The following is a 24,209-nucleotide window of genomic DNA, read 5'->3' as shown; positions in this document are numbered from 1 at the left end:
CTGCTGCCATTCCTGAGCAATCTCTGCACTGGTGGTGCCTCGATCCCGTAGCTGAATTAACTTTAGGAGACGGTCCTGGCGCTTGTTGGACTTTCTTGGGCGCCCTGAAGCCTTCTTCACAACAATTGAACCTCTCTCCTTGAAGTTCTTGATGATCCGATAAATGGTTGATTTAGGTGCAATCTTACTTGCAGCAATGTCCTTGCCTGTGAAGCCCTTTTTGTGCAAAGCAATGATGGCGGCACGTGTTTCCTTGCAGGTAACCATGGTTAACAGAGGAAGAACAATGATTTCAAGCACCACCCTCCTTTTAAAGCTTCCAGTCTGTTATTCTAACTCAATCAGCATGACAGAGTGATCTCCAGCCTTGTCCTCGTCAACATTCTCACCTGTGTTAACGAGAGAATCACTGACATGTCAGCTGGTCCTTTTGTGGCAGGGCTGAAATGCAGTGGAAATGTTTTTTGGGGGATTAAGTTAATTTTCATGGCAAAGAGGGACTTTGCAATTAATTGCAATTCATCTGATCACGCTTAACATTCTGGAGTATATGCAAATTGCCATCATAAAAACTGAGGCAGCAGACTTTGTGAAAATTAATATTTGTGTCATTCTCAAAACTTTTGACCACGACTGTACATAAATAAAAAAGTGTAGATGATATGCATGTTGGCTACAGCCACATGTCCAAACCGATGCTGACATGAGGAAGGCGCAAGAAAATGTGGCTAAACTTTAATGAGACTTAATTACATAAATATAGGCTAAACGCCAGTTAAGCTTTGACAAATCTAATGAAGGATACATAACGTTTAATGGCTTGATTCTGTCGACATGCAATACTTGAGGCACGTTTGAAACCAGTTTTGCTGTTGGATTGATAATTCCCATTCTGAACAAATAGCATCATAAAAGCATAACATCAAAGTCAGATGTGTGTTTGCCTCCTCCATTCAGGGTATTTCCCTTACACACAAACCAATCCCCCACATAGGTGATCAGCCAGCCTTGTGGGATCCTCTCAGATGGAATGTCTTCTGTTCTGTTCTGACTCACAGCAGTTTAACTTTGACTGCACCAGAATCTCCCCGACAGCAGCAGGGAAACAAAATAACAGCTGGATGTATGAAAGAAAAATAAATCATCACTTCCATATTACACATCCAACATAACTAGCTAATATCTTTAGCTCTTCCTTGACTATTTCTTCTCAAACTTTTTTTCATCATGAACAAATAAAATTACAATCGTACTCACAACTAATGATCAGTTTATAATGCCATTTTATTCACAGTTAAAAAGAGTTGCATGAGAAAGAACCCTTGCTTGCTACCATTGCAATTGGTTGACTGGTCTGACTTGCTATGACGTGTTATACTGGTGCTTGAATGCTGAATCGGGACTTTTGGTAATTGCAGCAGTTTGTGTGTGGCTGAGTGAGTCAGTCAAAGTTACCCTGGGAATGGGCTTACCATAGCCCTTGTTTAAGATCAACAATTACAATTATCCAATTAACTTTTTTACACCCTGATAGTAAATTGTCTTGAATCTGTTTAGTCAAGTTTTAAAATGTTGAAGTTTATATTAACACCTGAATTAAAAGAAACTGATTGTAACCATATGTATATTCTATTTAATGATGGCTGTGATACATTGATTAAACTATAGCAATAATTTTTGGTATAGTGCTGTCAACTACAAATGATTGTGGATTTATTCAGGTGTAACAAGTTATAGTACCTCGTGGTCTCTGAGGGTTCTCTTCCAATCAAATTGTCTGCATTCTCTAACTATAATCTAAAGAGTCCCTATGAACTGAGTGGCCCACACAGTGATCTAATCCTTTGCTCTCCCTCCCATATATGGACAGTCATTGATGAACACGCCTAGTTTGATCTGTTTCCACCCATAAGGCTGTGATGACTGCATATCGAGTCACTTCCTGGTTATTGGTCTCAGACTGGTTTCCTATAGGAATCTCCGGGATAAATAAGAGAGATGCAGAGGACTGCCTCACTTCACTCTGCTGTGTGCTCAGCCACTACACTGACAGTGTGAACTCACAGCTAGAGGCCTGACTTGATGCCTAACTAGAAACATGTAGAAAATGGAACTCTCTCGACATCCTGAGCAATGGACTGCTCTCTTGAAACACTGGTCCTATGGACCAAGGGTTCCCTCTACAAAGCCTAATTATTTTACCAGTGAAGGGATACTGCTGGTATGGTAAGTACTCTGGGATATAATGTTGTCTCCATCTTTGCCACTCTCTTTTCCCCTCCTCGCCTCTCCCCTGCCTGTGGATGTCCTTGCCCTGCCGCTGTGTCAGGTCTCTGCCGAGGGTAGGTCCCTCCATACAGAAGCCCTTCAGTGAGTACCTAGAGGCCCAGAGAAGTAAACTCCACCACCACACCGGAGAAGGCACCCCGGCAGTAAGAGCACTACTACCATCATCCATCCTTTCTAAGTCCAGACAAAGCATGTGATTTTATTGATTGCCAAGATAATACAAATTGTAATGTATTCGTGTTAGTGTCAAAAGAGTAATATTCCTCTGTATGAATGTCTCTCTGTGCAGAGTGAGAACTGGCTTTCGTGGGTCTTTGAGAAGGTGGTTCTGGTCATGGTCTGTTACTTTATCTTCTCCATCATCAACTCCATGGCTCAGAGCTACGCCAAGCGACGACAACAGAGTCAGCAGCAGAGGTACTCTGAGAAGAAAACCAAGTGATAACGACTCACCAACTGACTGTGCTGAGAGTCCCTCAGCTCTGTCTCACAAACTAACCTCGCGCTCTTCCATTCGTAAGAGGCTGAACTGGCACTATTCTGTGTGTGCTTACGGATGTATGTGGTGTTTGTCCCTCTTAAGGTTTTGTAGTTTCCACTCATCTGTGTTTAGTGTGTGATTTAATAATGTTATAATGATATGATGAGCAGTTAAGCAGCAGTTGGATGTCAAATGTTTTGCTGGCAGCTATACCAGCTGTGATGCAAGGTGGCGGGTCCTACTTCCATTGAACACAGTTCTTAATCACTAGACTTGATTTGTACATACTTTTTCACTGTATGGATGGACTCAGACTTTCTGTATGCTAATATGATGCTAAGGACGTTTTCAGGGTTAAATTTTTCTTGCGTTTTGTCCTGTTGATCAGAAATAGACCATCTGTCCATTTGTGTTTCTTGGATTTGTTTGACGTTCAAGTTTGCCATTGGAAATAGCAATATCAAGTTGTCTCAACGTGTTATTGATGGTTTGAACATTCTGGAAATATTTTTTGGATGGTATGTATGCACATGTATTTACAATGATCTGGATGAACTAACTTGAACTAAAACGGAACGAAAAGGAAAATGATATAAATTGTAAATTAACATTACACTCAGCTAACTTAGTGTCATTTTTATTAAATACATTTACTGAGTCTTTGATCAGAATATATAAAATGCCTAAATCATTATTCTTGTTTCCATGTCTGAGTTTTTCCATCTTTATTTTACTCATTGTAGGTCTAACTATGTAAACAATTGCTCCCATACTTGTAAGCTTGCCCCATGTTATTGTATAAAGCATATTCTACTGTTGAGGTAATGATGATTAGGCAATCAGTCCACCAAGATTGAAAGAATGCTTGAACCTCTCTTAGATAATTAACATCCAAAAGGTAAGTGCCAATATTCTCAAAAAGCATCCGGATCGCTATATTGGAGATTCATTTCTGTGAAAATAATGTATTTAAAACAATCTATATGTTATGGAAAATATGGAATTGATATGTTGTAATTTGAAAGTAGATATATATGAGCGAGTTTTATATCATGATGGCTTATTGTTTAAAAAAGAATGCAATGCTGGTTCGTATAGACTTGGTCCTGGTTGTTGCAGGTATTTTACTCCCTCTCCCATCCTGTCAGATAGCTTATCAGACTGGTGTTGACTGTTTAAATCACATGGCGACAACGGTCTGTAAGCTGTCTGAAGTTCTGGGTATTAACCATCTGAAGACTGCTGTCTTTTGTACCATAGTCAAACTTTCAAGCATGTGCTTAATTTCAGTAACTTTTGTGGCTAATGGATCAAATCAAACAACTTCCCATCATGGCTGTTTTGTGTGCATCAGTTGTCTTATCTGATAAATCATGCTGTCTTCAATAAAAAAGTATTGTTCATATAAAATATTGTTTTTATACCCCTCCAAATGTACTTGAATAATGGAAATTATTGTAATATTACAAAATGTACATGTCATTCATTCAACTTTGACTCCTTTGACAATTACACACACGTACTCTACTTGTACAAATCTCCATTTCCAATAACATGCAAATATAGCATCACCTCCCTGCAAGTTTTCATTGACTTAGGCCAGAATACAATATGATTGCGCTTTATCCGCAATGCATGTTTTAAAGGCAATGTTCAGAGACCGCATTCGCAGTAAACGCTGCATATGTTCAAATTTTTTTTTAGGGGGTAGATCAGCTTTAATATTGCAGATAGATTGATGGAAGTTACAATGTAATTGTCTGCATCACTTCCAATCTCATGTTTTTTTCTCGCATATATACGTATGTGTGTGTGATATATATATATATATATATATATATATATATATATATATATATATATATACACACATACATACATATCCTTTAAAAATATATTTCCCTATATTACTTTCCTACCCCACCATCCCCTCCCTAATTGGAGTAAACTAGTGAACAACAATGCTTAGGCCTCTACTTCATGCTTATACAAACTATATATATTTTATGGACACAGTCAATAATTATATTTTGTTTGTTTTTACTCCTGAACTTCCTCCGATCATTTTCATGATGTCCATCTGGTATGCTTCTATATGCCATATTTTTCTAACTGTGCTCTTTCACAAAAGCTCACTATATAACCTATATACTTATTATGGACACAGCATGTCTTACACTAGTTATCTTGTTGTTGTTATTAGTCCCATCCTCCCATCTATCTCTTAACACCATCCATATTGGATTTCTATTTGCCATATATTTTTCAACTGTACTGTGATGTTTTACAAAACTTCTGAACCTTTCTATTCTCATTGTTTCTACAGTTTGTGAATTGAAAATAAACATCTTTGCAAAAAATATTATTATATTATTGATCGATTGACTATGACTTTTCAGATCACCCAGTAGTGCTATTTGCAGGGTATTGATGATTTCCTTTTCAAATACCTGAAAGTGAGGGGTTGTAATCTGAATAAAGGGAAAAAGTCCCTTCTTGAACATTGGGTGAGACAATCTTACTAGTTTGCTAGAGAACCATTTCGGATTTAAGTATACTTTTTGTATGACTGAAGCTTTTAGAGATAGGTCTAATGCTTTAATATTTGATAATTTCTGTCTTCCTAATTCATATTCATTATATAAATAGGCCCGTTTAATTTTGTCTGGCTTGCCGTTCCAAATAAAATTGAATACATCTCTACAAATTGCTTAAGTTAGAGGAGATGGAGGCGACTGAAACGATATGCTTAAAGTACTTTGTTTCCTCCTTCAAAATATCATTTGGTGAATCATGGGTGACTCCGTCATTTGTAACCAGTTTCAATAAATTATTTTTGGTAGCATTCCTATGTTGAAGATTAAAAAATAATTTGGTGAATTTTTTTACTTTGTTAGTGTGGACTCTTTTGACCTAAATTGCTTTTGTTTTCGAGATGAGTACTGAATTGCATGGCCTCTAAAGGCACATTTAAAGGTGTCCCATACAATAAGGGGATTTGCTGTACCTATGTTATGTCGGAAAAAATCAGTTATAAATTCCTCTGTCCTAGTTCAAAACAAGTTATCATCCAATAGGCTTTGATTAAATTTCCAATATCCTCGCCCACGTGGAAATGCAGTAAGGTCCGACCGCATTATGTCCCCTATCAACACTTTTTTAACTTTTGGTGCCAACGAGAATGACATAAGAAAGTAGTCAAGACGACTAGCTTGATTGAGTCTCCGCCATGTATATCTCACTAGATCAGGATATTTAAGCCTCCATATATCTACTAGTTCTAATGTATCCATGACATTCACGATTTCCTTAAGAGCATGAGGGTGATTGTTTGTAGTGTGATTTCCTTTACGGTCCATTGAGCTATTTAAAACGGTATTATAATCTCCCACCATAATAATAGAGTCTTGAATTGCTTGCAAGGTCGATAATTTATTATATATATTTTCAAAGAAGTGTGGATCATCATTATTTGGTCCGTAAAGGTTAATGAGCCATATTTGTTTATGGTCCAATAACATATTTAAAATAATCCATCTACCTTGCGTATCTGTTTGGACAATTTGCACATTCGGATCGAAATTATTGTTAATTAATATCATCACTCCTTTTGAGTTTCTTAGCCCATGGGAGAAGTATATTTCGCCCCCCCCCCCCCATTCCTTTTTCCACGCAACTTCATCTAGAATTGTTGAATGGGTTTCCTGTAAACAATAGATATTATATTCCTTCTCTTTGAGCCATGTAAATATTGTTCTTCTTTTGTTATTATCTGCTAAGCCATTACAATTACAACTGGCTATACTTATTTCACCACATACCATAATGAGATACAAGTTTCAAATCTATTTGTCATCATATATGTTTGTAAATGTATCAATAGAAAATACCATAGTGATTGAGTGTCCATTTAGCTATACCATGATATTTGCAATGTTACTAAATAACTCTCCAATTGTTCTCCACTAATTCCCCCGCTAAAACCCCTCCCCATCCCAAGTTGGGCCGTCATCCCAGTGATCAGCATACCACCCCTGTCCCCCCGGATCCCTATGCCCCCAAGGGGCCAGGACCCATCCATCGAAAACATCACATAGTGCCACCCACAAAACAGAAGCAGGTCAACCGCCAAAAGCATTTCCAATGCTCTCACCTCAATATATTTATATAGCTATTTTTTAAAAATCGATTCAAATATCTTGCATATCTTATTTTCCATCATTATCAATTAATGTGCGTAATAATGTCGGTATTCATGCGTAGGATTTTAACCTATAACCCGAATTGCCATTGTATTACATTACATTTTTAACAAGCAACTACCACTTCAGCAAACAACCACTGCGATCCAACCCCCCCGCAACAGATGCTGCCCCCCCAAGGTCTTCAAGGTTCTCATTAGCAGCTTTGAGAATTTCCTTGTATATTATGCTCCCCCATCGGGGGCTCTGGCTTTGTAGGACCAACCCTGCCAGGCAGGCTCAGAATCTTGAGGGGGCGGTGCTGCTCAAGTAGGTCTCTGACCGCATTTATTTCTCTGTTTAGGCTGCATATAGGCAATTCACAGCAGGTCCATAAAACAGATGGGAACTTCTCTTTGGTGTATGGGTCGCTCAGGTGGGTGTCCAGGATATAGGGTTGGGGATCGTTCCATCATGATAGGACAATAAAAAATAGATTAGATGTATACTATATTTAAAAATGTATATCCCTCATCTACACAAAATTGAAAGCTCCCTCTCACAACCCCTGCTCATAGACACCCGTTGGCTCTGGGATATGCAACCATTTCCCCTCTCACTCATTTAACGCCAGACTTTTCCAAACACAAAAACGCACTCCACATGGCTAATTGCGGAGGATAGGGGCCGAGCGCGCGCCTGCATCCCACACCTGCCGCAAGGGGGAAAGGACGCCAGAGAGAACACAGGACCAACCACAACAACCGTCCGCCAAAACAACAATTGCCTGCCAAAAATGCAATGTTCTAATTAGTTGTATTTGAAGATGTATTATTATGCTTATTATCTTTTCTTGTTATATCGTCTTATCCTTTTATGAAATACTATACATGTTCTTTAATATTACAATCCCTATCATGGCTAGTATTGGGTGTTCCATTATTCGACTCCTCTATTAGAACTTTCAGAATAGCCATGGAGTAATCTTTGTGTCTCGGAACATTTGGTTGTCAATATACAGTTTATCGACAACGAGTGCAACACGTTTCCCTTTTAATCTATTTTCCTTGAAGATTGGATACAGAACTTTGCGCCTTTCTGCAATCTCCCTCGGAAACGGATCATTCATGCCTATTTTCGTGCCAGCAAGTCTTTTACCTAGGCTTTTAACCATTGCTTTATCCTTAAAAAAAGCAAATTTGGCAACGATTGGACGCTCGTATTTCTGTCCTCTTTGTCCGAAACGGTATACACGTTCGAGTTAGCCTCGAGTGGAATCTGCAGCGCTGTAAGAAGGAAGTCCTTCACAATATTCTCAGTTACATCAACCTCTTTTTCCTGAACGCTGCATATGTTAGCTCAATCGATAATTACCTTTAAAGTGCATTGTCCAAATCTGCGGTCGGATTGAATGCCAGTTTTAGTCATATCCAAACAGTATCTTACTGGTCCAAAGCAGACAGTAGCTAGAGATGACCTGTTCAAGAGATGTGAAGCTAACAAGGAAATCTACCTCTGAGATTCCAAACTTAGTGTACTGATGAATGTAGGCCCTGTGGAAGCAAAGACACCACATCAATATGTGGAAACCCAATAACCTGGGAATGAGGCAGTTTAGATCAGTAGAAGTCTTCCATTACCAATTTTTTGCAATGATCGACAATGACTCATCCTGTTGGAAAACGTCAATATAAGTGCATGCATGTTTGTTTATTTTTTACATTATGTATCTAACCGTACCTGGAAGCAAACATGTTCCAGGCTTTCCCCATCATGTTGTCCAGAGGCCTCAGCAGAGCCTGGCTGTTGCTGACCAGTGTAGCAGACTTCTCATACTTGTTAAAGGGGACTGGAGTTTTCCACATGCTGAAAGTCTCATCTGTTGGAAGCAAGGGGGTATATAGGGTCGGATCCTGAAATCCACCTATAGATATAAAAACATTCAAAAGGAGTGTTGGATTCTAGAATGAATAGAAACAACCAGTATCTGTATTAATGTTTATTGTCCCATAGTAGTTAGACACCTATGTACTGGTCTCTTACCTATCTCTGCACTGTTCACATCCTTCCCCCGCAGTATGAGCAGGTTGGCCAGGGAGGTGTTGAAGCCTGGTCGTCTGTGACTCTTGGTCCTCTCTACCCCTTCAGGCTGGAGAGAGGGGGCTCGCAACTGCCAGTTGATGCCTGAAAAATAATAGTCCTCAGAGCATTAACATGAATATCTGGACATGGAACAGTAAACAGTTGAGTTGCATGGGGACATCAATTGTTTTGGAATTTCACAGTTATTAATTTAACAGTTAGGCAAAGCTGCCCCCTAGTGTTCAAGACTAGTACAGCACTCATTTCTGACCAATGCAGTGACCATTTTGGCTTTGGCAATGAGCATCTGACGTAGGTGTTTGAGCAGGCCCGACCAGGTGAACACGCTGTAAGCCATGGAGGAGCTGGACACCTGGGGAATGTTGCAGACGCTGAGCAACTTGTACTCTGGGTGACACACCAGGCCGCTTATCAGTTCACCTGGAAACACAGTGCACAGTGTGTGATATGCAACTTCAAGACTTTGACACTGGTTTGTTTCTGCTAATACATTTGAATAGGGGCATAGGTTTACGTTTGTATATGTACAGAATGTGTGTTGTTACAGTACAGTGTTGATGCTGCACAGGTCCCGTGTAGCTCAGTTGATAGAGCATGGCGCTTGCAACGCCAGGGTTGTGGGTTCGATTCCCACGGGGGGCCAGTATGAAAAAATGTATGCACTCACTAACTGTAAGTCGCTCTGGATAAGAGCGTCTGCTAAATGAGTAAAATGTCAAATGTAAATGCTCACCTATGGGGTTTCTATTGTAGACACCATGGGAGTCACCAGTGAGTGCAGGCTGCAGAACACTCCCTAGCTGGTGGGCTATGACTTTGTTGACGTCACTGAATGATATGTGTTTGATATTCATAGGCTGGGCGCAGATCTTGTGAACCAGGATGGCATCTGAGAGCTGGTAGAGGTGTGACAGTGTGAGCACAGAGTTGTAGTTCTGAACAATCACCTTCAAAGGAAAACACAAAATAGCAATTAGGTAAAACTGGTCATTCAAAGAGTACTGATGATGATGTTGTTTCTGCCTTCAGAAATTATATTCTTGTAATTTCTTTGTAATTTCTACTTTGGAAATGTGGTTGTCTCACCTAGCTATCTTAAGATGAATGCACTAATTTTAAGTCGCTCTGAATAAGCGCGTCTACTAAATGACAAAAATTTAAAAATCTAATGCTTATTCCATAGGAAATATGTCTATATTGTAAAACATAAATGGTAGGCCTTTATCTGCCAGATCTGTGATGTTTTCCAGGTGCTGAAGCAAGCCTCTTACCTCTCCAGTGTCATAGGGCCATGTCAGGTGGTTGAGGATGAAGGAGTTTGGGTAGGCATCCCGGAGACAGTGAGTGGCATATGTTACCACCCCTGACCCTGTGCCCCCCGCCACACTCATCATGGCCATGATTCCTGCCAGACGGTCACAGCGCTCCACCTTTCTCCTCACGATGTCCACCACCAACTCCTCATGACGTGGTCCATGGACACAGTATCCACACACAAAGAAAGGAAAACACAGTGTTGTCATATTACAGTGCTATGGACACTGCTGTGGGGCACAGAGTTTTTCCTAACCACATGATGTCACCTGACCAGTTTTTCCTATAATGTCATGTGGTCATGAAAAACTCAGAGCCTTTATAATTACAAGGTGGCCAGCCCATAAACTACCCATTTGCCCAGTTGTTTCCAGATCCCTGTTTCTGACTGAAGTGTGAATGGTCCCCATATCTCCACTTCCCAGATTTGGCAGCCTTTGCAATACTCTTGTGAGATTACTTTGGGTTCCAAAGACAACATTAAATGTTAAATACACATTTGTTGAGTTTACATGTTAGAAGAGGAGCACCAGCTTATTATCATTAGGAATAGCTAACCTACCTCTATTGGCAGTCTCATTGAAGAACCGCTCCCTGCTGTATTCACTGTAAACGTTTCTTTGCGTATCATTTACATCATTGCTGATCACCTCTCACAACTCTTGTCTTGGCCTACCTGGTTGCCACATTGTCCAAGTTGTACTGTCACGATGGACATTGTTATTCCTGCTTGCAAAATCTGTTGTTTACAAGTATGTTAGCCTAAATGTTCACTGATCATGTGTGGAAAATAAGCTTGCTAGATACACAAATAAAATTAATCTAGCTATCGGGTGCACCCTCCTCCAACTGTCAATGACAGTTTCATATTTGGATTCCAGTCTGGTTTGAAGCTCGCCGCGTTTCCTGCAACAAATCGATCAAGGTCGGCGCTTCACTTGGTTGGTTGTGTGGTGCGCATGCTCTGTGTAGTAGCCGGTTATGGCGGCGCCGATGTGTGTTTGTCCATGAGGCGGAGAGCGCGAGCTATTCTCACGGACTGAACCTGAACGAAAGCAGCGATGGCGGGTGTATTCGACATCGATTTGGATCAGCCGGAGGAAAATGTCTCCGACGATGAGCTCGAGGAGGTAATTTTCTCGATTCTGTCGGGTGTTGTTGCACGAGGATTCGATGTAACTGCTAATAGCCATGCTAGCTAGTTCGCTATAGCCAGGCCTGTCGTCTTGGTTTGTTGCTAATGCATTAGGCCCAATTTTGACAACGCTACCAGCTAGCCTTCTAACATTAGCTAGCCACAGATCAGCCAGCTAACTCATGAGCTGTCACTTGTTCTCAGCTGTTACGAGATAGTTGTTATACATTTAATTAAAACATTTGCATACTTAATGCTTTATACTAATAATTGAATATTATATTTTCAAGCTTGCTAGACAGTCACTGCAGCAAAGGCAAGCGTTCTTTGGTTGCTGGTGTGCAACAGCTTATTTTGACACTTCTGCAGTTTGGAACAATATGGACTGGAGGTCCTTATGTAGACACACAGGCAGATCCCAATTTGGACAAGATTTGATGATGGGTTATAGTGGACATGCACCGTTTTGATAGGTCTATCTATGAACAATTTGTGATAACTAGCTAGTGATTAGGCTGTATACGGCCATGCTTACATGGTATGAACGAACTGTATTCATGCGCTGACAGTTAGCTACCAAGAATGACAACTGTTGCGTAAACATTTCGTACTCTATTGAACATCTCAAGTTCAGTGCCTTTTGGGAAACACTAAATATCATATCATGTTACATGTTTTTTGGCTGTAAAATATTTACCTCCATAAAGATTTGTAAACATTTATGACGAAATACATGTAAATTAGGGGTCAATTCCAAGGCTGTCAAGATTTTTAAAAAGCAGTCTACAGCTCTAGATTCACTATCCAGGGTTTTGAAATAAATGGTAACAAAACATATTTGAATTTAACCTGCTTACACATGATGATATACTCTTGCATGTTGGACTATGTTGAGTAAATGTTTTAGCTAACATTGCATTGATTTCAGTTGATGTCCTTCCATCTTGTAGTCAAGATTGAACACTTATAAAATAATCAATATTCCTGTTGAATCTAATGAGATGCTACTGCGGTTCTATGGCTCTGCAGTGATTTCAGTTATAAAGCAGATTTGTTTTGACATTTTCTGTCATAGGCTCAGATCAACGATTTCATGGACCAGTGCAGCGGCTTTGAATTGTAAGTGTTGACACTTAGCATTATGAAGGCCTGGTCGATTAAATCATTCTGTTGACCAGTCACAGAAATTGTACCGCGCTTCGGTCAGTGTGTTGTAAGTGAGCATATAGTTACATTACTTATTTCCCCAGCAATATGGACGACTGTGAGAAGATAGAGATATCTGAGGACAACGTCAACCAAGGAACAGAGAACATCAGGCCGGAGTGTTTTGAGCTGCTGCGGGTGCTGGGAAAGGGCGGTTATGGAAAGGTACGGTACTGTTCCCCTGAGAGCCATGAAAATGCATCCTCCTCTTATTCAAATGTTTTTTCATAGGCTTTTATGACGTTTTATTCAAATTCCATCTCACACTTGTCATTATTTGGCCTGGCCCATTGTGTTGAACTGGTTACTCCCTTTCTTCTTCTTTTTTAGGTTTTTCAAGTTCGAAAAGTTGCTGGAGCGGCATCGGGGAAGATATTTGCCATGAAGGTTTTAAAGAAGGTACCTAAAAACAATATTCAAACACACATTTATTTATATTTAGTACATCATTGGCAGCATGCATATCCATCTTCTCTCAATTTTGTCTCAAACTTAGTAAATATGACAAATAAACATTGTTTTATGTTGCTTCTGTCTGCGAATATTGGCTTTCCTTGAAGCCTGTTGGTGGGTATGGTCTTGTTGGTAGTTTGCCATCTTCGCTGCTGCAGTCTTGGCATTAAGAAGCTGTCTCAGTCCATTAGATGTTGCACAATAGATACAGTGCTTTTGCTTGATCAGTGAAAGGGACTTTAATGACAGATGCAGTCACATACCACTTCATCAAGATTTGTCCACCAAGCTATGCTACAAAAATGCACAGAAAAGCCAATTGCTTAATTTCAAACACAAATGTTCTCAGCAACACTGAGTTCAATGTTAGTGCATTCTTGACAGTGGCGTCTTGAACTGATAATTAAATGTATTTTATCATGTGGCTTTTGAAATGGCAGACTAGCGGTATTAGCATGAATAATGGTCATTCATGTTTTGGGGCCTCTCAGGCTATGATTGTACGCAACGCTAAGGACACGGCCCACACCAAGGCGGAGAGGAACATCCTGGAGGAAGTGAAGCATCCTTTCATCGTGGATCTCATCTACGCCTTCCAGACGGGGGGCAAGCTGTACCTCATCCTGGAGTACCTCAGCGGTCAGTAAATCAGGGGTCACACAGGCAGTTACACCAAATAACCTATTCACCCGAAGATAAACAACCATCCATTCTTTCCACACTCTTCCTGTTGCCCAAGAGTTGCTGGGGAGTCAGACTGAATCTCTTTACACATGAGCAGTCCCAGTCATGCAGATGGTTTCTCTTATTCTGAGACCAAAGGATGGTTTCACCAAAATTATTATTCAAATCATCTGAATTGGTTTTCACACACAGGACGTTGGCCTTTGCATACTTTACATCAACACCTTAATGAGCCTCCTCTGCTCATTGCATCTAACCATAATGTATGTAGTAGTGCCTACATCCTGTCTACCATCCCTTCCTGTCTGTGCACCTCTAGAGTTGGACAAGAATGCACACTATGGTATGTGAAATTCAATCAATTTCAGGATTCAACATTAAATTGGTGAAAGAGTTAATTTGGTGTAGTCTCCCCACAATTACTTTGTTCATTTGTACAACACTACAATTATTGTGTCTGTTTCAGTTTTAATTCATTTTGTTGTAATTTTCAGGTGGAGAGCTGTTTATGCAACTGGAAAGAGAGGGGATTTTTATGGAAGACACAGCCTGGTGAGTAGAGATGACGAAAGGCAATGTAGTCATACCAGTGTCAGTTTTCTTACATCCACTGTACTAAGACACGTCTTTGGAATAACCTACACCAGTATGTTAGTTGGTGAAAGGGAAAATGCAATTTACAAAAGCAGTAAACTGAAGATTAGGTTACCAGGTGTTGGCTGTGTCACAGAAAATAATTTAGTAAAAATCAATATAGTGGGTATATACAATGTAAATGTGGTTTCTTTCTTATCTGCAGCTTTTACCTGGCAGAAATCTCCATGGCTCTGGGCCATCTGCACCAGAAAGGCATCATCTATAGAGACCTGAAGCCTGAAAACATCATGCTTAACAACCAAGGTAATGCTGGTGCTGGGTAAGGATGTCACAACAGATGTCCTGAGTTCCAATCATGTGCACTGCAAGTCAGACAGCGTTTGATGCTACATTAGCTGTAAATATATCTACATTTGTGCATGTACAGTACCAGTCAAAAGTTTGTTCACACCTACTCATTCAAGGGTTTTTATTTATTTTTTACTATTTTCTACATTGTAGAATAATAGTGAAGACATCAAAACTATGAAATAACACATGTAATCATGTAGTAACCAAAAAAGTGTTAAACAAATCAAAATATATTTGAGATTGTTAAAATAGCCACCCTTTGCCTTGATGACAGCTTTGCACACTCTTGACATTCTCTCAACCAGCTTCATGAGGTAGTCACATGGAATGCATTTCAATTAACAGCTGTGCCTTCTTAAAAGTTAATTTGTGGAATTTCTTTCCATCTTAATGGGGTTCAGCCATTCAGTTTTGTTGAGACAAGGTAGTATTGATCCCCTGCTGATTTTGTACGTTTGCCCACTGACAAAGACATGATCAGTCTATAATTTTAATGGTAGGTTTATTTGAACGCATGTCAAAAATGTTATAAATTGATTTGCATTTTAATGAGGGAAATAAGTATTTGACCCCTCTGCAAAACATGACTTAGTACTTGGTGGCAAAACCCTTGTTGGCAATCACAGAGGTCAGACGTTTGTTGTAGTTGGCCACCAGGTTTGTACACATCTCAGGAGGGATTTTGTCCCACTCCTCTTTGCAGATCTTCTCCAAGTCATTAAGGTTTCGAGGCTGACGTTTGGCAATGGAACCTTCAGCTCCCTCCACAGATTTTCTATGGGATTAAGGTCTGGAGACTGGCTAGGCCACTCCAGGACCTTAATGTGCTTCTTCTTGGGCCACCCCTTTGTTGCCTTGGCCGTGTGTTTTGGGTCATTGTCATGCTGGAATACCCATCCATGACCCATTTCCAATGCCCTGGCTGAGGGAAGGAGGTTCTCACCCAAGATTTGACAGGACATGGCCCCGTCCATCGTCCCTTTTATGCAGTGAAGTTGTCCTGTCCCCTTAGCAGAAAAACCACCCCCAAAGCATAATGTTTCCACCTCCATGTTTGACGGTGGGGATGGTGTTCTTGGGGTCATAGACAGCATTCCTCCTCCTCCAAACACGGCGATTTGAGTTGATGCCAAAGACCTCGATTTTGGTCTCATCTGACCACAACACTTTCTCCCAGTTCTCCTCTGAATCATTCAGATGTTCATTGGCAAACTTCAGACGGGCCTGTATATGTGCTTTCTTGAGCAGGGGGACCTTGCGGGCGCTGCAGGATTTCAGTCCTTCACGGCTTAGTGTGTTACTAATTGTTTTCTTGGTGACTATGGTCCCAGCTGCCTTGAGATCATTGACAAGATCCTCCTGTGTAGTTCTGGGCTGATTCCTCAACATTCTCATGATCATTGCAAATCCACGAGGTGAGATCTTGCATGGAGCCCCAGGCAGAGGGAGATTGACAGTTATTTTGTGTTTCTTCCATTTGCGAATAATCGCTCCAACTGTTGTCACCTTCTCACCAAGCTGCTTGGCGATGGTCTTGTAGCCCATTCCAGCCTTGTGTAGGTTTACTATCTACACAATTAAGAGTGTGCTCCTAATCTCAGCTCATTACTTGTATAAAAGACACCTGGGAGCCAGAAATCTTTCTGATTGAGAGGGGGTCAAATACTTATTTCCCTCATTAAAATGCAAATCAATTTATAACATTCTTGACATGCGTTTTTCTGGATTTTTTTGTTGTTATTCTGTCTCTCACTGTTCAAATAAACCTACCATTTAAAATTATAGACTGATCATTTCTTTGTCAGTGGGCAAACGTACAAAATCAGCAGGGGATCAAATACTTTTTTACCTCACTGTACATGATTCCATATGTTATTTCATAATTTTGACATCTTCACTATTATTCTACAATGTAAAAAATAGTAAAAATAAAGGAAATCCCTTGAATGAGTAGGTGTGTCCAAACTTTTCACTGGTAGTGTATATGTGCTTCATGTTAGACATTAGGGCTGGGAATTGCCAGGGACCTCATGATACGATATTATCACGATACTTAGGTGCTGATACTATATGTATTGCGATTCTCACGATTGTATATGTATTGCGATTCGATACTGCGATTTGATGTTCCAAAAATATTGCTCACTATAAGTCTGCTGCTGAGACACGAGAGGACATGAGAAAACGATTTTGATCAGACATGGAAATAAATGCTGAAAATATGTTGGCTCACTATTTAAAAAGATGGAGAACAAGCTATAGGATGAAAAACACCAGAGTTTTGGTGCAGGTAGAGCTGACTAGCGCTAGCTAACGCTACCTACCGTAGCAAACAAATACAAATATAAATTGATAATTAGAGTCAAATATTGGTATAATATAATCAAAAAATAATATTGCGATATGTAACTACATTATTTCCCCCTATCACTATTACACATAAGATCATTCAGCAGGAAATGTAATTTTCTAAATGTTCTGCATGTCCACCTCAAAGTGAAATTGACTGAATTGTTTCTGTGTTGTGTGTTTTTCCAGGCCATGTGAAACTAACTGACTTTGGGCTGTGTAAAGAGTCCATTCACGGCGGCACAGTCACTCATACTTTCTGTGGCACCATAGAGTACATGTAAGTCACACTTTTTAAAATACACACCACCTGTTGTTCATGTAAATCTGTTGAAAGCTGTGCTATTGTTTATCAATTGACTGCCTCAGTCTTTCATGAAATGATGATGAAAATGTTGATGTTGTTGTGTCAGGGCTCCAGAGATCCTGATGAGAAGTGGACACAACAGAGCAGTGGACTGGTGGAGTCTCGGAGCACTTATGTACGACATGCTGACTGGAGCGGTGAGTGAAAAACGTATTTCATAGGCTCCTGTTTATAATGACGTGGGAATACAACAACTTCTGTTACAATCAAGCAGTGTTGACTAGAGTTTTTGCGGTGACCATATTACCGCCACACTGACGGTCACGAGTCATGAAGGCAGTCAAATACCATGTGACGTTTAGTCACGGTAATTAGGCTTCTCCAAGCTCTGATGCTGCTGATGGTCAATCAAACACTTCATGAGAGCCCATGAGCTCATGTTGTGCAACATTTCTATAGGCTATGCAATTGCGTGAGAAAACAGAGTGATGGCCTCTACTAAAAAGAGGAGGATCCCATCAGCTTTCTATAGGCTAGGCCTACTATATTTACAGTGGGGGGAAAAAAAGTATTTAGTCAGCCACCAATTGTGCAAGTTCTCCCACTTAAAAAGATGAGAGGCCTGTAATTTTCATCATAGGTACACGTCAACTATGACAGACAAAATGAGGAAAAGAAATCCAGAAAATCACATTGTAGGATTTTTAATGAATTTATTTGCAAATTATGGTGGAAAATAAGTATTTGGTCAATAACAAAAGTTTCTCAATACTTTGTTATATACCCTTTGTTGGCAATGACACAGGTCAAACATTTTCTGTAAGTCTTCACAAGGTTTTCACACACTGTTGCTGTTATTTTGGCCCATTCCTCCATGCAGATCTCCTCTAGAGCAGTGATGTTTTGGGGCTGTCGCTGGGCAACACGGACTTTCAACTCCCTCCAAAGATTTTCTATGAGGTTGAGATCTGGAGACTGGCTAGGGCCACTCCAGGACCTTGAAATGCTTCTTACGAAGCCACTCCTTCGTTGCCCGGGCGGTGTGTTTGGGATCATTGTCATGCTGAAAGACCCAGCCACGTTTCATCTTCAATGCCCTTGCTGATGGAAGGAGGTTTTCACTCAAAATCTCACGATACATGGCCCCATTCATTCTTTCCTTTACACGGATCAGTCGTCCTGGTCCCTTTGCAGAAAAACAGCCCCAAAGCATGATGTTTCCACCCCCATGCTTCACAGTAGGTATGGTGTTCTTTGGATGCAACTCAGCATTCTTTGTCCTCCAAACACGACGAGTTGAGTTTTTACCAAAAAGTTCTATTTTGGTTTCATCTGACCATATGACATTCTCCCAATCCTCTTCTGGATCATCCAAATGCACTCTAGCAAACTTCAGACGGGCCTGGACATGTACTGGCTTAAGCAGGGGGACACGTCTGGCACTGCAGGATTTGAGTCCCTGGCGGCGTAGTGTGTTACTGATGGTAGGCTTTGTTACTTTGGTCCCAGCTCTCTGCAGGTCATTCACTAGGTCCCCCGTGTGGTTCTGGGATTTTTGCTCACCGTTCTTGTGATCATTTTGACCCCACGGGGTAAGATCTTGCGTGGAGCCCCAGATCGAGGGAGATTATCAGTGGTCTTGTATGTCTTCCATTTCCTAATAATTGCTCCCACAGTTGATTTCTTCAAACCAAGCTGCTTACCTATTGCAGATTCAGTCTTCCCAGCCTGGTGCAGGTCTACAATTTTGTTTCTGGTGTCCTTTGACAGCTCTTTGGTCTTGGCCATAGTGGAGTTTGGAGTGTGACTGTTTGAGGTTGTGGACAGGTGTCTTTTATACTGATAACAAGTTCAAACAGGTGCCATTAATACAGGTAACGAGTGGAGGACAGAGGAGCCTCTTAAAGAAGAAGTTACAGGTCTGTGAGAGCCAGAAATCTTGTCTGTAGGTGACCAAATACTTATTTTCCACCATAATTTGCAAATAAATTCATTAGAAATCCTACAATGTGATTTTCTGGATTTTTTTCTTCTCAATTTGTCTGTCATAGTTGACGTGTACCTATGATGAAAATTACAGGCCTCTCTCATCTTTTTAAGTGGGAGAACTTGCACAATTGGTGGTTGACTAAATACTTTTTTCCCCCACTGTATTTCTCAACTTTCCTAATATTAAGCACATTGTTTATCTTTACAACAGGAGTATAGCCTACCTGGCTGGTATGAAAATGAACCACAGGAAAAGTGTTCTCTATTTGCTATTTAAGTGCATAGATTACATGTATTTCTTCCCGCTGCCCCTGTTTCGAGACAGGCGCATGATAATGGTCCATTCTAAATCAAAACAAATTTCACACATATTATTTAGTATATGTAAAGACGATTAAATCAAGAATAGTCTGATGGGTGAGAATATTAGCCTATCACTTGTGAATTTTGCCCAGCATAAGAAACTGCCTTTTTTTTGCGACTTTTTCTAATCAGAGTCACACACCTCATGTAGCCTAGCCCATAGGCCTATATGTTTTGATAAGGTTCGTATCACAACTAAAGTGGCCAAATAACTTCTTAAAATTAAGCACATTAATCCGCTGTACAAGGGGTTTAGAGCCTAACTGGCATACATAAGCAGCACGTGAGTTTGAAGTTTGGGGAAGATAATTGTCACCATAAAAATGCACCTTCATAATAAAAGCATTACATGCATAATCGCATTTGCGGTCACTTTTGATAATGGTGTTTTCCCACTAATGTGTGCATTGCTGCACTTTATAATGTGAAGAAATAGCCTAATAGTATATCAACATTTTATGCTAGTGGTTGTATTAATTTGGGATCTATTGCACAACACAACTGTCCCAGACTATGTTTGGAATATGTATTTCTCGCACAGAATAGAATAGGTCGACTTTTGTACTATAATAATAATAATATGCCATTTAGCAGACGCTTTTATCCAAAGCGACTTACAGTCATGCGTGCATACATTATTTTATTTTTTTGTGTGTGTATGGGTGGTCCCGGGGATCGAACCCACTACCCGTGCTCTACCAGCTGAGCTACTGAGGACCACTATGGGGGATAGTAGATTGACATAGGCTAGTGCTTTTGCTGTTCGTTAGGACTACTCATGTTGTTGGCTGACAAAGGGAATGTGGACAGTTCTTCCAATATCTTCAATATGCACCTCGGAATTGGATAAGGACGCGCCCAGTTGCGTCCCCGATGTGTCTGTCTTCACTTGTAGCCTGTGAGAAAGACCCGATCACGTGAGTGAGAGGCGCTTCGGATTGCGCAGAACTCAGGGAGAAGGGCACAACGCAGCACTCCGGGCCGCAAAAGGCATGGATTTTTTTGGGTGCATTATGGCCACAAAGGGGATGCCGCGAAATTCGAGGCATTATCAAGTGCTTGTCAAATTGTGAATGAGAGACTATAGGAGTGTGTACAGCCTGTGCAAAGAACAAAGCAGAGCTCATGCCTTTCAAGCGACTTTTTTCAAATCATAATTAGTCTCATCATGCAGCCTTACAATGTATTAAAAATCAAAACATACAGCCCAACGTTTGTAGAACAACTGAAGTTACATTAATAACTCTAAATTAAGCATATAGGAGTATTTCTTTGTTAACCGCTCAACACAGAATAGCCGCATGTGCGCACACTCCCTCAAATCGTTTGGAGAAAATATTTATATTTTATTCAGCTTTGTTCAATTGTATTATTCATAATATAAAAGAATGCCACGGAATTCTAAGCATATCTTGTCTGCTAAATGAACTAGTGTAGCCCACAGCCATTTGGCATAGCCACATCAGGACCTAACATAAGGACAACTCAGTATGCTATTCTTTTCTTCTGAAGTAGACTACATTTTCTTCATATCATGCGTCTTTAAACCTGTCTAAAAGGTGTAGGTGTAGGCTATATTACATGGATTTATTCGACTTTTTAAAATGTAGATGTTCCAAAGGTCTGCATCAGTGGCTTGTAGGCTATGTGTGGAAGCCAGGAGATGCTAAATGTGTTTGTTAATTAACGGTCACCGTGAGACCGACATTTGCTTGACAATCACCGGCTGACTACATTTTGTGTCCGCCACAGCCCTAGTGTTGACCCAAGGTTATTATTTTGTTCTTCAAATGTAGCCACCCTTCACTGGTGAAAACAGGAAGAAGACCATTGACAAAATCTTAAAATGTAAGCTGAACCTCCCACCCTACCTCACACAAGAAGCCAGAGATCTCCTGAAAAGGGTAACTATTTGTTTAACATATTTTACCTTTTTATTTTCATTTTGGTAATCGCATAAGTATTTATACTTTTCCTTGTTCTTGATTTTAAGCTGCTGAAGAGAAATGCCTCGTCAAGACTTGGAGCAGTGGCTGGAGATGCTACAGAGGTGCAGGTGAGAACAAGAGAAGGAGTGACTTGATGCTGCCAAGACAAATGTGACCTCAACCTTGAGAATGTAGAGGGCAGGAGAGTTTGAGATTCTACCCCATTCTGGCAAGCGACACTTTCTGTCTCAAGCCTTTGATCACAATACAACAGAAGATGACCCTAAATAAAAAATGTTCAAAAGTGAGAGGGGACAGGGAAGTATTGAAATTAAAATGCTATTGTTATAATAATTATTTTGCTGATCTTTCCTTAGGCTCATCCCTTCTTCCGACACATTAACTGGGAAGAGCTCCTGGCCAGGAAAGTGGAGGCTCCTTTCAAGCCTTTCCTGGTAAGTGGAAGAAGAGCTTCTGTTTGTTCTAGACAACCTTTCCAGCTCTCAAAGGCGTTAGACTCTGTAACATACCTGATCTGTTTTATCCATAGCAATCTGCTGAAGACGTGAGCCAGTTTGACTCCAAGTTCACCAGCCAGACACCAGTAGACAGCCCAGACGACTCCACGCTCAGTGAAAGCGCCAACCAAGCCTTTCTGGTAAGACTGCTACATATCTTGTTAGAGATTACATGTTTTAATTTTGGGGGGCCCATCCAGGCCCTCTTCTGAGGAAAAAAATAAACTTAGTTTAAAGGTTTTTCTTTTGTTGTTACATGTACATTTTACACACATTACACTTTTTTTTTTTTTTTTTACATGGCACAAATAAAGTAATTTGATATTTGGATATACATTACATCTAGATAGTACTTATACATGACGTTTTCAGTTATAACTATTATAGAACTTGAGCTTTTAAACCCACCCCTCAGCTACTCTCAGTCCATCCCACCTATCTCCCTAAACCGCCCTCTTATGATTTCCATGTGCCATATATTTTTCAACTGGGCTGTGATGTTTCACATAAATTCGGAACCTGTCTAATCGCATTGTACATGTGTTCATTTTGCTCATAAGACAAAATCATGATATGACAGAATTCACCTTAATTTCTCCTTTTATATTTGTAGGCAGTACTGGTGACAGTAACCCCTCTGTCATTCCTTCTGCAGGGCTTTACGTATGTTGCTCCATCAGTACTGGAAAACGTCAAGGAAAAGTTCTCATTCGAGCCAAAAATCCGCTCACCCCGACAGTTTTTGGGTAGCCCAAGAACACCAGCCAGGTATTCTGTCATTTCAGCCACTTCGGCTGTTCCTATATAGCTTGTACAACATTGAATTTGCCTCATCACCACATAGTCAAGGTATGTCCCCTATTCCTTTTCAGCCCTCTCAAGTTCTCTGCTAGTGACATGTGGCCCCGAGGCCCTTTGATGCCCGGCGGATCCTCTCTCTGTCTCCAGTCGCCCCAGGAGCAGGTCATGGAGGTGTCAACCCCAGAACAGATGGATGTGCAGGCCAGCTCTGAGGCCTCAGCCCCCCTGCCCATCCGCCAGCCTACGGGGGCCAACCTGTCCCAGTTCAAACAACAGGCCTACCCTGTCATGGCCAAGAGGCCCGGGCATCTACGCATGAACCTATGACCAGCAGCTCATCTTGGAGGATTTTGTTTCTTTGTTGATAATTTTAATGTTTTATTTTTTAAGATAAGGACACTAGAGACAATGAAACTCAAAATTTCACTTCTACACACACCATCACTACCTGAAGTCTCCCTCAGGCTCTAACCTCCAGTGTGCTGCAGCTGAGATCTGCAGACTAAGCCACTGCCTCAGGTCCCCTTGACCTCTGCATCCTGACCCCTATCAGGACTGGACCAGCGAGATGGGGCATCACTTTGGATATTTTACTTTTTTTTTATTACTCCATCCTACCACAAAAAAAGGAATGAGATAAAAACGTATCAAATGTGACCTGACAATTCACACTAATGTGCAGTATATAAAACATAATCCAAAGTGCATCATGCTAGATGATCGATTGCTGATGAGGAATGAATTGCTTCCACTGTACACTTGGGAGATTTGACAGTATTTCTTGAAGATTGCCTCCTGGCTCAGAATGAAATCATATGAATTATTGTTAATTGAAAATATATATGATTGGGAGGGGTATCAATAAGCTGAGGTTCTGAACATAGCTTTATGTCTTAAGTATTTTACAAAAGGGATGCATCTACTGTGCTATATCAATGATGGATCGATTCATGAGGGCCTCAATAAAAATTAATGTTTACTTTTTACATTCTTTCACTTTTAGTGTTTGAATCACTAACTGGATGGGAGAGAATGTTGTTGGGTAAGAGCTAAATTAGTACATGCATATCCTCTATAATAGTAAACAATATGCACCACACTAAAATGAATAATAACTCTGTCATAGTGTATTTTTAATTGTTGGGATGGTACCATTGCTT

General features: G+C 40.5%; 3 protein-coding genes across 3 annotated transcripts in view; 2 read left to right on the top strand and 1 right to left on the bottom strand.

The window, feature by feature from the left end:
- LOC121568013 (vacuole membrane protein 1) overlaps positions 1-3,464 on the top strand; it is a 30,129-nt gene extending 26,665 nt beyond the window's left edge. The window contains exons 11-12 of the mRNA XM_041878493.2: positions 2,330-2,432; positions 2,579-3,464. Coding sequence (XP_041734427.1) covers positions 2,330-2,432; positions 2,579-2,731 — 256 coding nt within the window. The 3' untranslated portion in view covers positions 2,732-3,464. The remainder of the gene's footprint in view (positions 1-2,329; positions 2,433-2,578) is intronic.
- Positions 3,465-8,371: 4,907 nt separating this feature from the next.
- LOC121568178 (tubulin delta chain-like) lies at positions 8,372-11,257 on the bottom strand. The gene is made up of 6 exons (XM_041878747.2): positions 10,326-11,257; positions 9,788-10,001; positions 9,317-9,474; positions 8,995-9,151; positions 8,692-8,875; positions 8,372-8,504 (listed from the first exon to the last, which is right to left on the bottom strand). The coding sequence occupies exons 1-6, from the start codon at positions 10,575-10,577 to the stop codon at positions 8,372-8,374; spliced, it is 1,098 nt and encodes a 365-aa protein (XP_041734681.2). The 5' UTR covers positions 10,578-11,257.
- Positions 11,258-11,338: 81 nt separating this feature from the next.
- On the top strand, positions 11,339-24,035 carry LOC121568011 (ribosomal protein S6 kinase beta-1-like). The gene is made up of 15 exons (XM_041878490.1): positions 11,339-11,498; positions 12,579-12,622; positions 12,754-12,874; positions 13,040-13,108; positions 13,654-13,801; positions 14,341-14,398; positions 14,646-14,746; positions 17,333-17,423; positions 17,557-17,647; positions 21,599-21,706; positions 21,796-21,858; positions 22,108-22,185; positions 22,281-22,388; positions 22,904-23,016; positions 23,121-24,035. Exons 1-15 carry the CDS (start codon positions 11,430-11,432, stop codon positions 23,374-23,376), a joined length of 1,518 nt encoding a protein of 505 aa, XP_041734424.1. The 5' UTR covers positions 11,339-11,429; the 3' UTR covers positions 23,377-24,035.
- The last annotated feature ends 174 nt before the right edge of the window (positions 24,036-24,209 follow it).

This window comes from Coregonus clupeaformis, chromosome 6 (genome assembly GCF_020615455.1).
Source record: "Coregonus clupeaformis isolate EN_2021a chromosome 6, ASM2061545v1, whole genome shotgun sequence".
Classification (NCBI taxonomy): Eukaryota; Metazoa; Chordata; class Actinopteri; order Salmoniformes; family Salmonidae; genus Coregonus; species Coregonus clupeaformis.
This window is presented reverse-complemented; position numbering and strand designations above follow the sequence as displayed.